This window comes from Schistocerca americana, chromosome 4, assembly GCF_021461395.2.
Source record: "Schistocerca americana isolate TAMUIC-IGC-003095 chromosome 4, iqSchAmer2.1, whole genome shotgun sequence".
In the NCBI taxonomy this organism is placed as follows: Eukaryota; Metazoa; Arthropoda; class Insecta; order Orthoptera; family Acrididae; genus Schistocerca; species Schistocerca americana.
The window spans coordinates 652,042,817-652,055,980 of record NC_060122.1 but is presented as its reverse complement, the minus strand read 5'-3'; the positions used below and the strand labels follow the sequence as shown (position 1 = coordinate 652,055,980).

At 38.3% G+C, this 13,164-nt stretch overlaps 1 protein-coding gene across 1 annotated transcript in view; it reads right to left on the bottom strand.

Annotated features, from left to right (window-relative positions):
• Positions 1 to 218: 218 nt before the first annotated feature.
• LOC124612467 (aldehyde dehydrogenase 1A1-like) overlaps positions 219 to 13,164 on the bottom strand; it is a 39,740-nt gene continuing 26,794 nt past the window's right edge. The window contains exons 7-12 of the mRNA XM_047140696.1: positions 10,567 to 10,669; positions 7,328 to 7,512; positions 4,374 to 4,538; positions 3,969 to 4,126; positions 508 to 582; positions 219 to 421 (exon numbers count right to left, since the gene is read on the bottom strand). Coding sequence (XP_046996652.1) covers positions 352 to 421; positions 508 to 582; positions 3,969 to 4,126; positions 4,374 to 4,538; positions 7,328 to 7,512; positions 10,567 to 10,669 — 756 coding nt within the window. The 3' untranslated portion in view covers positions 219 to 351. The remainder of the gene's footprint in view (positions 422 to 507; positions 583 to 3,968; positions 4,127 to 4,373; positions 4,539 to 7,327; positions 7,513 to 10,566; positions 10,670 to 13,164) is intronic.

The window sequence follows — 13,164 nt, the reverse complement described above, 5'->3', positions numbered from 1 at the left end:
TATTCTGCATTATTTACTACAGTTTTAATGGGTGAACACTCAGTTTTTTTAATTGTTGTGTTGTACTAGGTCAGCTTTATTCTACCCCAAGTTTATCCATCTCTCCCGTACATATTAACAATTACCATTATTTTTATAAACTGATCTACAAAAGTCGTATGATAGTTATAGTTTTATTGCCAAAATGAGCAAAAGGTGCTAATTACAAAGAAAGTAAATACTCTGATAAAAAAATATAAATTTATTTCCATATTACTGGTTTTACAATATGATCAGCACAAAAGTTTGTTAAAGCTTCACAATAATGATTTGTTTAACAGAACAAAATCCTTATTTGGTGGCTGAAAGATCTTACGATTTGCTTGGAAGTTTCACAGACACAGTCTTTACCTGCAGATATTCCTGCAGTGTGTCTTCTCCCCTGAAAAATATTAGGCATTGTAGCATAATCAAAAATTGTTTTACTAGTTATGTCATTTTACTTTTTAATCTATACTATTTACTTACAGTTCCCTGCCAATTCCAGACTGCTTGTAGCCACCAAATGGTGCTTGCGGTGTAATGACGTTGTAGCAGTTAATCCTATAAAAAAAAGGGAGTAGGTAAACCTTCAATTATTGAAGCTAAATTAATTACACAACTAAATGAAGAAAGTGGGTAGTGTAGTACAACACCTATCATATCTTACTGATTTAATACGCTACAGTGGATGAACAGAGCAATGATGGTATGTCAAGAAAGTAGTATCTCTAATGCTAATCAACTATTTTACAAACAGTTTGTGCAATTACAATTTTAAGAAGTGATGGGAACACCTTAGTATTTCATCTCTTTAAGTCTATCACAGCCAGCTCTTATTTATTTCTTTATTTTTGAGTCATCAGTCTTCTGACTGGTATTATGCAGCCAGCCATGAATTCTTCTTTTGTGCCACCCTCTTCATCTGAGATTAGCACTCGCACCATATGTCACCAGTTATTCTTGTCATATAGTTTTTACCTTCTGCACCTCCTCCTAGAGCTACGTAAGAATTCCCTGATGTCTAATCACAAGTCCTATTATCTCGTTACTTCCTCTTATCAGTGTTTTTCATACATTCCTTTCTTTGCCATTTTGTTGAGAACCTCTTCATTCTTTATCAGTCCATCTAATTTTTAACAACTTTCTATAGCATCGCATCTCAAACACTTCGATTATTTTCTTTTCCAGTTTTCCCACAGTCCATGTTTCCCTAGCATACAATGCTGCGCACCAAATGTATGTTTTCAGAAATTATTTCCTCAAATGAAGGCTGACGTTTGAAACAAGTAAACTTTTTTTTGTCAAGAAATGCACTCATTGCCTGTTCTAGTCTACTTTTCCTGTCCTCCTTGCTTCATCCACCATGTGTTATTTTGCTCCCAAGGTAGCAGAGTTCTTTAACTTCATCTACTTTATGGTCACCAATTCCATTTACTCTGAATTCATTTTCTTGACTCTAAGACTGTTCATTGCAATAAACAGATCCCATAGTAATTCTTCACCTGTACTAAGAACGGTGATGTCATCAGTGAATCTTATCGCTCATATGCTTTCACCCAGATTTTCAAACCCACGCTTAAAACTTTCTTTTATTTCCATCATTTCTTCTTCAATGTATAGAGTGAACATTAGGAGAGAAACATTGCACCCCCATCGTAGATCCTATCTGTGCTCTTTGTTCTTGATCTTCTATTCATATTCTTCCAGCTTGATTCTTGTGTACACATATTGTATATCATCCATCTTTCCTCGAAGCTTGCTCGTATTTTTCACAGAATTTTGAGCCTATTGCACTATTTTAAATTGACAAATGCTTTTTCTAGGTCAACAAATTCTATGAATGAGTCTTGATATTTGTGAAGTCTTGCTTTCATTTTCAATCATAACATCATAACTGCCTCTCTTGTGCCATTACCTTTCCTCACATAGAACTAATCAACATCGAAGTTATCCTCAATTATCTTTTTCATTCATCTGTATATTATTCTTGCCAGCAACTTGGATGCATGAGCTGTTAAGGTGATTGTGTACTAGTTCCTGCACTTATCTGCCGTTGTTATCTTCAGAAATGTGTGGATGATATTTTTCAAGAAGTCTGTTAGTGGGTCTCCAGTCTCATTGATTCTACACACTTAGTTCAATACATCAATTACAGACATTAGAATGGAACTCTTGTTATTAAATTATTCATTTAACTTTTCTTTTTTTGTTTCTGTGTTTTTTATTGAATCTCAATTCTAGCCAATTCATGGACTATTTGATTGCAGGATCACAGCTACAGATTATTTGCAGTGAATTAGTTGTAGGGCCTGAAAGCATACATGCGTGGCTCAACCCTATGACTAAATTGAACTATTCTTTTTCAACAAAGCCATGCACAGCCCAGTACCTAAAGTACACCTAACTGCAGGTAAAGATGCAACTGGTTTGCTCGTATGAGATGCTGCTTGGAAGAGCAATGATACTAGCAGTAACCATTAAGTACCATCACACTTCTCATTGCTCTTAAAGTGGTGTTCACTCACCCAAACGTAACATCCTAGTCCATACTTATGATACTCCCAATCCAATCTCCTTGCTACGGCAATCATATCTCTGTGGAAGACCAGGTTCAAGACCTATCCAGTCAACCCTGTGCTTCCTATTCCAATCCTGACACAAGCTTATCCAATCAGAGGTCGGGCCACCTGTGAAAGCAGCCATGTAATACCTGCTCTGCTGCAAACATAGCACAGCTTTTTATATTGGTATGACTACCAAGCAACTGTCCACCTGGAGTAACAGCCACTGCCAAATTGTGACCAAGAGCAAAGTGGACCACCCTGTGACACACCATGTAGTTGAACATAACATCCCTGTTCCAATGGCTGCTTTAGAAACTGAGCCATCTGGATCCTCCCCTCCACCACCAACTTTCTGAACTGCACAGATGTGAGTTCTTACAACCCATTCTCCATTCCCAAAATTATCCCGGCCTCCACTATTATCCCCAAACCCTCCACCCAACAGTTTCTGCTCCCTGTGTCATATCACCTTCTCCCATTTTATGTCCCCTCATCCTCACTGTGTGCCATTACCTGTCAACACATCCATCGGTCATTTCTCTTTCTCTACTCCTCTTATTTTCGGCTCCCAGTTTCCCACTCCCACACAGCCTCCCAACACTGTGCCTGGTGGTCTTGTCCCTTGTCCTGCTGACATTTAATCCCTGCAGGCTCCACCAGACAAATGTTCTTCTCTCCTGGTGTCAGTACCCTGCTGCCCCAACCATCTTCCCCACCCTACTTAGGATTGCTGCTTTCCAGCAATGCAACAGTTGCATTCTGGCCAGAGCAGCGAATTGTCTGTGTGTGTGTGTGTGTGTGTGTGTGTGTGTGTGTGTGTGTGTGTGTGATTTTCTGAAGAAGGTTTTGGCCAAAAGTTCAATATGTGACAGTCTTTTCATTTTGCCTATCTGTAACTCAATGTGTCATCCTTATGATGGGTAACAATCTATTCTTTTCATAATATTGCAGTTATCTGTTTTATTATTTAATACACAAAATAATCTATACCATGTTAATTAAAAAAATAAAAAACTTTATAACTGTTCAGCATGTAGCCATATTTAAAAATTAAGTTGTGATATGTATGTAAAATGACTTGTCATTATGATTCATTGTGCAAATGAGCCATGGAGCGTATAACTAACTAACTTCTAAAGTAGAGGCCTGTTGTTACCAGCAAGACCAGTTAGTCCGTGCCAAGACTTGTCAAAAACAAACAAACACTGGGTAGATCTCAATCTCATAACAACCAGTTTATCACTCAAGGTCACGCAGAAAGAAGTGAATAAAACTGCCTGTCATGATTATATTAATAAATAACATAATCAACATCACCATTTTTGACAAGAACAGCATTCCTTCATTATATCAACAGATACTGATAGTGAGAATAAGACTAACCAGACATTGCCAGCTTCCAAAGCATTTGCATACACCAGGGCATTATTAATATTTTTAGTCACAATTCCAGATGCCAATCCATAAGTCGTATTGTTAGCTCTTTCAATAGCTTCTTCCAGAGTTTTGAATTTTAGAATACTTTGTACAGGGCCAAATATCTGAAACATTTTTTGTAAAGCACTGTACTCAAACATAAAAGATACAAAGATCAAATGTAAAACATTTAATATTTTTGTTGAACTTTCTATAGTGTCTTGTAAATATTCATGTGTTAGAATTTATGAAAACCTATAGATTAATTGTTTGAAAAGGGAAAAATTGGCAATAATAAACAGAACATATTTTAGCAGTCCACACACAAGCAAATTTCATCTAGTAAAAAGGATAATGTTATAAAGTTCTTACCTCCTCTTTCGCAATTTTCATGTCATCAGTAACATTTGAGAACACTGTTGGCTTGATAAAGTAGCCAGCTGTACCTATACGTTCTCCACCACATTCAACACGAGCTCCTTCTTCCTTTCCTGCCTTGATGTAGCTCAGAACTTTATTCATCATCTTTTCATTAATCTGAAAAGAATTTATTTTTTAGGAAACAATGTTTCTATCAAACATAATTTTTTATCAAAAAAGTTCACCTTAAATTGTGTTTTTTTCTCAGTTTCCATATTACAATTTGTGATAATTTTTCTTGATATTTTAAAAATACATTGCACTGTACTGAAACAGGGCACAAATATTATGCCCAATTATGATACAAACTACAGTATTTGGCAAAACTAAGTGATTATTACAGTGGTAAAACCCAGATATATTTAACTAAAAGTGTGCATCATATCATAAGAAACGTGATTTACGTATCTCACAATATATGCAAGACAAATAAAGTGAAATGGTCTATTCAAAAATACATCAACATTTACTTCAAAGTTAAAGTATTTTCTGAATCGCTACTTACCATAAAGAAGACACATCAAATTGCAGACAGGCACAGTTACACACAAAAGCACCATGCACACACAACCGCCAACTCCAGCATCTCGGCATTTTGGCCCTAAATGCTGGAGTTGGGAGTCGTGTGCGTGAGGTGTGCTTGCTTGTATGTGTAAATGGTGTGTGTGTGTGTGTGTGTGTGTGTGTGTGTGTGTGTGGTGTGCGTTTTACTGATGAAGGATGTGTCCAAAAGCTTTATGTAAGTGTCTTTTAATTGTGCCTGTCTACAACTTGAAATGTCTTCTTTACAATAAGTAGCAATCTGTCTTTCCCTACATTGTTGGTATTCCTAGCTGAAATTTCCATTGTTTGTGTTTTCTGAATCGCTTCACTACTTGCAGCAGTAGTTAACTTTTCTCTGGAAAGAGCTAAAAAGATATGTACATGTCAGAAATTATAATAACATTCAGTTTAACATTCACACAAAGATAATGAAAATGCCATAGAATAAGATGATGTGGAAGGATCCCATCTGCACACATCGAAAAAAGTTTTGCATCACACCGGTTCCCAGAACTCCTGATGATAGACATTGACTGTGGATATTGTATCACAGACACAATCCCTCTGACTGTTCAGAGATGTCACTAAGCCCGCTGAAAGATGTAAACAACCATGCATGATGGAGGGGGTCTGACAGCCGAACAGTTCCAGTCATTCCACCTGGAAGGAGGTACATGGCTCATGTTGTCTGTAGTTCAACCATACCTAAACGGTCAGTACCATGTCTCGATCACATCCACGTTATCACTTTGTGCCAGGAAGGGCTCTCAACAAGGGAAGTGTCCAGGTGTCTCAGAGTGAGCCAAAGCGATGTTTTTCGGGCATGGAGGAGATACAGAGAGACAGGAACTGTCGATCACATGCCACACTCAGGCCACCCAAGGGCTACTACTGCAGTGGATGACCACTACCTACGGATAATGGCTCAGAGGAACCCTGGCAGCAATGTCATCATGTTGAATAATACTTTTGCGCACCCACAGGATGTCATGTTATGACTCAAACTTTGTGCAACAGGCTGCATGATGTACAACTTCACTCTCGACGTCCATGGTGAGGTCCATCTTTGCAACCACAACACCATGCAGCACAGTAGAGATGGGCCCAACAACATGCCAAACGGACCGCTCAGGATTGGCATCACGTTCTCTTCATCAATGAGTGTCGCATATGCCTTCAACCAGACAATTGTGGGAGATGTATTTGGAGGCGACCCAGTCAGGCTGAATGCCTTAGACACACTGTCCAGCGAGTGCAGCAAGGTGGAGATTCCCTTATGTTTTGGAGTGGCATTATGTGGGATACGATACGTGAATGTCAGCCTCCAACCGACAGTGCAACCATATCAGCAGCATATTGGTGAGGCCTTTGTCTTCATGGATGACAATTCGCGCCGGCATCACGCACGTCTTATGAATGACTTCATTCAGGAAGACGACATCACGCGAACAGAGTGGCCAGCATGTTCTCCAGACATGAACCTTATCGAACATGCCTGGCATAGGTTGAAAAGGGCTGTTTATGGATGATGTGACCCACCAACCACTCCGAGGTATCTACGGTGAATTGCTATTGAGGAGGGGGACAGTCTGGACCAACAGTGCCTCAATGAACTTGTGGATAGTATGCCACAATGAATACAGGCATGCATCAGTGCAAGAGGATGTACCACTGGGTGTTAGAGGTACCGGTGTGTACAGCAATCTGGACCACCGCCTCTGAAGGTCTCACTGTATGGTGGTATAACATGCAATGTGTGGTTTTCATGAGCAATAAAAAGGGCAGAAATAATGTTTAGGTTGAACTCTATTCCAATTTTCTGTACAGGTTCCGGAACTCTCGGAAGCAAGGTGATGCAAAACTTTTTTTTGGTGTGTGTAGGAAGTCTCCCCTGAAATGAGGTTCCAGTAAAATTTCCATCACTCCTCCCATTTCCTCAACCTCACTAAAGCTTTTCCTGCATCCCTCTTCTTTTCCCTTCCACCCTGCTGCCAGAAGAAGAAGCGACGCTCTGAAAGGTCACACATTTTTTTTTTCTTTGTGTGTGTTTTTGTCCTGCTGCAAGTTGATGATCAAATTTTTTATCTGTCCATATCATACAGTGTTTTCAAGTATTGATAATTTTAATATTTGCATCGAAGGCACAATTCACTGATGAAACTGTTAACTTACATGGAAGATAAGTATTGGTCAGCTATTCATTGTTCTTGCAATTTTATTGTATTATTTATTAGAACTTAATGTTCCTCATTGTAAAAATATGTATTTGTTGTCCAAAAGGTGGATGAAATTCACAGGGAGTTCCAGAATGTAATGCTATACTTATTCTATATCATTGTTCATGTAATACAATTATTTGTTACCTGAGGACCTTGAAGAATGCCATCTGCCAGAGGATCACCAACTTTCTTTTCTTCAGCTTTTGCTTTTGCTTTCTTAACAAATTCGTCATATATATCTTCATGCACAAAAGTTCTTGTTCCTGCACAGCAGACTTGTCCTTGGTTGATGAACAGTGCATCATGTGCTATCTGTACTGCTTCATCAACTGAAACATATGGTTATTGTGTTATTACTACTACTATTACAGTTTCTATTTTATTTATTTATTTTTTTTTTTTTTACATTACAAGTCTCAGTTTTATAAGCAAAAGGCAATCTGAAAAATGTAACAGTACACCTGAAGTATACATGGAAGAACCCTGGAGATACTAAAAGGTATCAGATAGATTATATAATGGTAAGACAGAGATTTAGGAACCAGGTTTTAAATTGTAAGACATTTCCAGGGGCAGATGTGGACTCTGACCACAATCTATTGGTTATGACCTATAGATTAAAACTGAAGAAACTGCAAAAAGGTGGGAATTTAAGGAGATGGGACCTGGATTAACTGAAAGAACCAGAGGTTGTACAGAGTTTCAGGGAGAGCATAAGGGACAAATTGACAGGAATGGGGGAAAGAAAGACAGTAGAAGAAGAATGGGCAGCTTTGAGGGATGAAGTAGTGAAGGCAGCAAAGGATCAAGTAGGTAAAAAGACGAGGGCTGGTAGAAATCCTTGGGTAACAGAAGAAAGGAGAAAATATAAAAATGCAGTAAATGAAGCAGGCAAAAAGGAATACAAACGTCTCAAAAATGACATCGACAGGAAGTGCAAAATGGCTAAGCAGGGATGGCTAGAGGACAAATGTAAGGATGTAGAGGCCTATCTCACTAGGGGTAAGACAGATACTGCCTACAGGAAAATTAAAGAGACCTTTGGAGATAAGAGAACGACTTGTATGAATACCAAGAGCTCAGATGGAAACCCAGTTCTAAGCAAAGAAGGGAAAGCAGAAAGGTGGAAGGAGTATATAGAGGGTCTATACAAGGGCGATGTACTTGAGGACAATATTATGGAAATGGAAGAGGATGTAGATGAAGATGAAATGGGAGATATGATACTGCGTGAAGAGTTTGACAGAGCACTGAAAGACCTGAGTCGAAACAAGGCCCCCGGAGTAGACAATATTCCATTGGAACTACTGACGGCCTCGGGAGAGCCAGTCCTGACAAAACTCTACCATCTGGTGAGCAAGATGTATGAAACAGGCGAAATACCCTCAGACTTCAAGAAGAATATAATAATTCCAATCCCAACGAAAGCAGGTGTTGACAGATGTGAAAATTACCGAACTATCAGTTTAATAAGTCACAGCTGCAAAATACTAACACGAATTCTTTACAGACGAACGGAAAAACTAGTAGAAGCCAACCTCGGGGAAGACCAGTTTGGATTCCGTAGAAACACTGGAACACGTGAGGCAATACTGACCTTACGGCTTATCTTAGAAGAAAGATTAAGGAAAGGCAAACCTACGTTTCTAGCATTTGTAGACTTAGAGAAAGCTTTTGACAATGTTGACTGGAATACTCTCTTTCAAATTCTAAAGGTGGCAGGGGTAAAATACAGGGAGCGAAAGGCTATTTACAATTTGTACAGAAAGCAGATGGCAGTTATAAGAGTCGAGGGGCATGAAAGGGAAGCAGTGGTTGGGAAGGGAGTAAGACAGGGTTGTAGCCTCTCCCCGATGTTGTTCAATCTGTATATTGAGCAAGCAGTAAAGGAAACAAAAGAAAAATTCGGAGTAGGTATTAAAATTCATGGAGAAGAAATAAAAACTTTGAGGTTCGCCGATGACATTGTAATTCTGTCAGAGACAGCAAAGGACCTGGAAGAGCAGTTGAATGGAATGGACAGTGTCTTGAAAGAAGGATATAAGATGAACATCAACAAAAGCAAAACAAGGGTAATGGAATGTAGTCAAATTAAGTCGGGTGATGCTGAGGGAATTAGATTAGAAAATGAGACACTTAAAGTAGTAAAGGAGTTTTGCTATTTGGGGAGCAAAATTACTGATGATGGTCGAAGTAGAGAGGATATAAAATGTAGACTGGCAATGGCAAGGAAAGCGTTTCTGAAGAAGAGAAATTTGTTAACATCGAGTATAGATTTAAGTGTCAGGAAGTCATTTCTCAAAGTATTTGTATGGAGTGTAGCCATGTATGGAAGTGAAACATGGACGATAAATAGTTTGGACAAGAAGAGAATAGAAGCTTTCGAAATGTGGTGCTACAGAAGGATGCTAAAGATTAGATGGGTAGATCACATGACTAATGAGGAGGTACTAAATAGGATTGGGGAGAAGAGGAGTTTGTAGCACAGCTTGAGTAGAAGAAGAGAACGGTTGGTAGGACATGTTCTGAGGCATCAAGGGATCACCAATTTAGTATTGGAGGGCAGCGTGGAGGGTAAAAATCGTAGAGGGAGACCAAGAGATGAATACACTAAGCAGATTCAGAAGGATGTAGGTTGCAGTAGGTACTGGGAGATGAAAAAGCTTGCACAGGATAGAGTAGCAGGGAGAGCTGCAACAAACCAGTCTCAGGACTGAAGACCACAACAACAACAACAACAACAACATACCTGAAGTCATATTACAAAAGAGATAAATGAAATCACTACTGGGTTGTACAAACAATTAGCTTTACCACAACTGGGAGAGAATTTCTTCAGTAGCCAAACTTACTGTTTGTCAAAACATAAAACTGTGATAGAATACACAAAGATAAAAGTTGCAAATAATGCAGTAACAGTCAACTTCACTCAATGATATCTCATTGGTCATTGATAAGTAGATACTTGGAACCTGATATGCAAACTTCATACAAACAGAAGTTACATTCATCTATTGATGTTTCTTATTTTACAGAAAATGGGGGCAGCCACACATCATTTCGGAGACAAAGTTATTTCCCTACTATTGTATGGGGGGTAGAAGAAATACATGCTTTTGCAGCACACAACTTAATTTTTATGCAAGATAAAACATCTATGTATGTAAACTAATCTATCTTTTGGCTTCTCTACACTAACTATTTTAAGAGAGAAAGCCGGAAACTTATCTGGAAATCATGTTTCCTCTGCAGTGCTCCTTGCAAGGTAGCAGGAGGTCTTTCCTTATTAAATTTCAATGATGCGATGCTCACAATGAATGTCTTTAAACTACTTGTATCATTTGTATTTAGATATTTCTATTTGAATTAAATAGTTTACTTACTGTCAGCATCAGGAAGTATTATCAGTGGACTCTTCCCACCCAGCTCCAGTGAAACTTTCTTCAAGTTTGACTGTGCAGCCGCTGCCATAACTGCTTTTCCAACCTGGACACAATTTTAATACTTCCTAATACTCAGTTATTACTACAACATATCAGGCATAAAAGAAAGATTTGTTTTATTTTCCAGTGTGAAGGGCGATCAGAAGTTCATGTTGATGGACTGGTGGATCCTGTCACCAAAGTAAGAAATTTCTCACAGTGCAAAGCATGCTGAGCTGTTTCTTGAGCAGCTGATCAATTTCCTCATTCAGTTTTAACTGACTGCCCATCTGGATGCCTAGGAATTTTATTATGTGTGGTTTCATTAATTTTCTGATTGTTAATATTCATTTCAGGAATATGAAGTTTATTTGTTCTGTGGAACTGTAAAATAATTGGTTTTGAAAAATTTAGGAGTAGGCTATTGCTGTGAACTATTTGCAGGTACATAGTCCAATATGGTTACAAATAATTCTCATGTTTAGCGGATTTTTGATAAAATTTTATGTAACTGCATAAATGTTCATATAATACTGGCATATTATCAACATGCTCCTAAATACTGTGTATGCCATTATTTATTCACAGTTACACATTAATGAAGTTTGCTCAGAATTCCTATATTTGCTGATGGAGTGAAAGCAGTAGTGTGATGTTTAATATTTTCAAAATAATTTGTAAGATTTTATTTCCTCCTTTTGAGAGAGATTTTGCTCTAAAGTTTTATTTATAGATGAGGTGTATTATCGACATATCTTATCAATGTTGCCTGTTATGCATGCATTATTTTGTGTCTCTTATACGGACAGTTTCTCAGTTATTATTATTGCAATTAATAAAATAAAACAAAAACAATGAAAAAGTATTGGTAATGATTGCATGTGGCCAACAGTAGAATACCAAAGCCAGTATGACTTCTGTCAGTAAATGTTCATTATGACTAATCTGTCACAGCAACAAACAGCTGTTAGTCAAATTATTCAAGTCTTCTAACTAAACATAAAAAAGAGAGAGAGAGAGAGAGAGAAGAAGAAGAAGAAGAAGAAGAAGAATAAGAAGAAGATCCACCAGGGAAACAGCTTTCATCTCTCCTGTATTGTTGCCCAGACATAATTATGAGTGCAGTAAATGGTACTTTTTTTTGGTGGGGTGGGGGTGGGGAGGTTCTTTTCAGAAATGGAATGAGCTCACCAGCTCTAAAGGAATAGACCATGAATGTTATGTATACCTTTAGATACCTGTACACCATGCACTCCAATACTTAGGTGGTGCCATATGTTCACACGTCATCTCATTGTTGTCATGTCTTCAATCTGAAAACTGGTTTGATGTGCATCTTCATGCTAGCCTATCCTTTGCAAGCCACTTCATCTCTGCCTCTGCCTAACAACTGCAATCTACATCCATTTGAACCTGCTTACTGTTTTCAAACCTTAGTCTCCCTTTAAACCACCTTCCTTCCCTTCTCTCTCTGTCTCTCTCTCCCCCCCCCCCCCCCCCTCTCTCTCTCTCTCTCTCTCTCTCTCTCTCTCTCTCTCTCTCTCTCTCACACACACACACACACACACATAGGCTTCCTTTCACAACCGAATTGAAAATTTGGTGATGCCTCAGTATGTGCCCTATCATTCAATCTGTTCACTTAGGCAAGTTGGGCCAATCTGACTCATTACCTCATCAGTTATTCAATCTATTCATCTAATACGTTTAGTATTATTATGTAACACCACATGTCAAAAGCTTCTACTTTCTTCTTGGCTGAATTGCATATTGCCCATATTTCACTTCCATACAACATTTCACACAAATACCTTCAGAGAAGACTGTTGGGGGCAAATTTGTATCAGATGTTCACAAATTCCCCTTTTTCTGACATTCTTTTGTTGCTAATGCCAGTCTGCATTTTATATCTTCCCTAAGTCAGTCATCTTAAGTCTTTTTGCTGCCTAAATAATAAAACTCTTCTACTACTTTCAATGTGCCATTTCTTCATTTATGGTAATTACTTTGGCATTGCCTGGTGTACTTCGACCCCTTACCATTACCCTTATTTTTTTCTTATTGATGTTCATGTTACAACCTCTTTTCAGGGTGTTATCTGTTCCATTCAACTGTTTTTCAGTCCTTTGCTTTCTCCGACAATTACAATGTCATTGGCAAATATCAAAGTTTTTATTTGTTCTCCATGAACTTTAATTCCTTTTCCACACTTCTCATTCATTCTCTGTGAGGCCAGTAGGCTTATTAACTTTCACTGCTGTTGTGGTTTTTGGCTTCACATCTATTTGGCTTCGATAATGCATTTGCTATGCTGTTCTTAGTCGCTTACCTGCACTGCTGTTTTCTTACTCATAATTAGGCTTACTCTTACAGTACTCCTATTTTATTTTGTGATGATAACGCTATACTGACCCAATCAAAAGTCTTTCTTTCTGCCAGCACACTATGCTAATTCCCACTGTATTCAACTTCAACCTATCCATTTCCCTTTTTAAATTCTCTAATCTACGGAGGGATGTAACATTCCACACTCCAACTTGTGGTATGTCAGTCTTTATT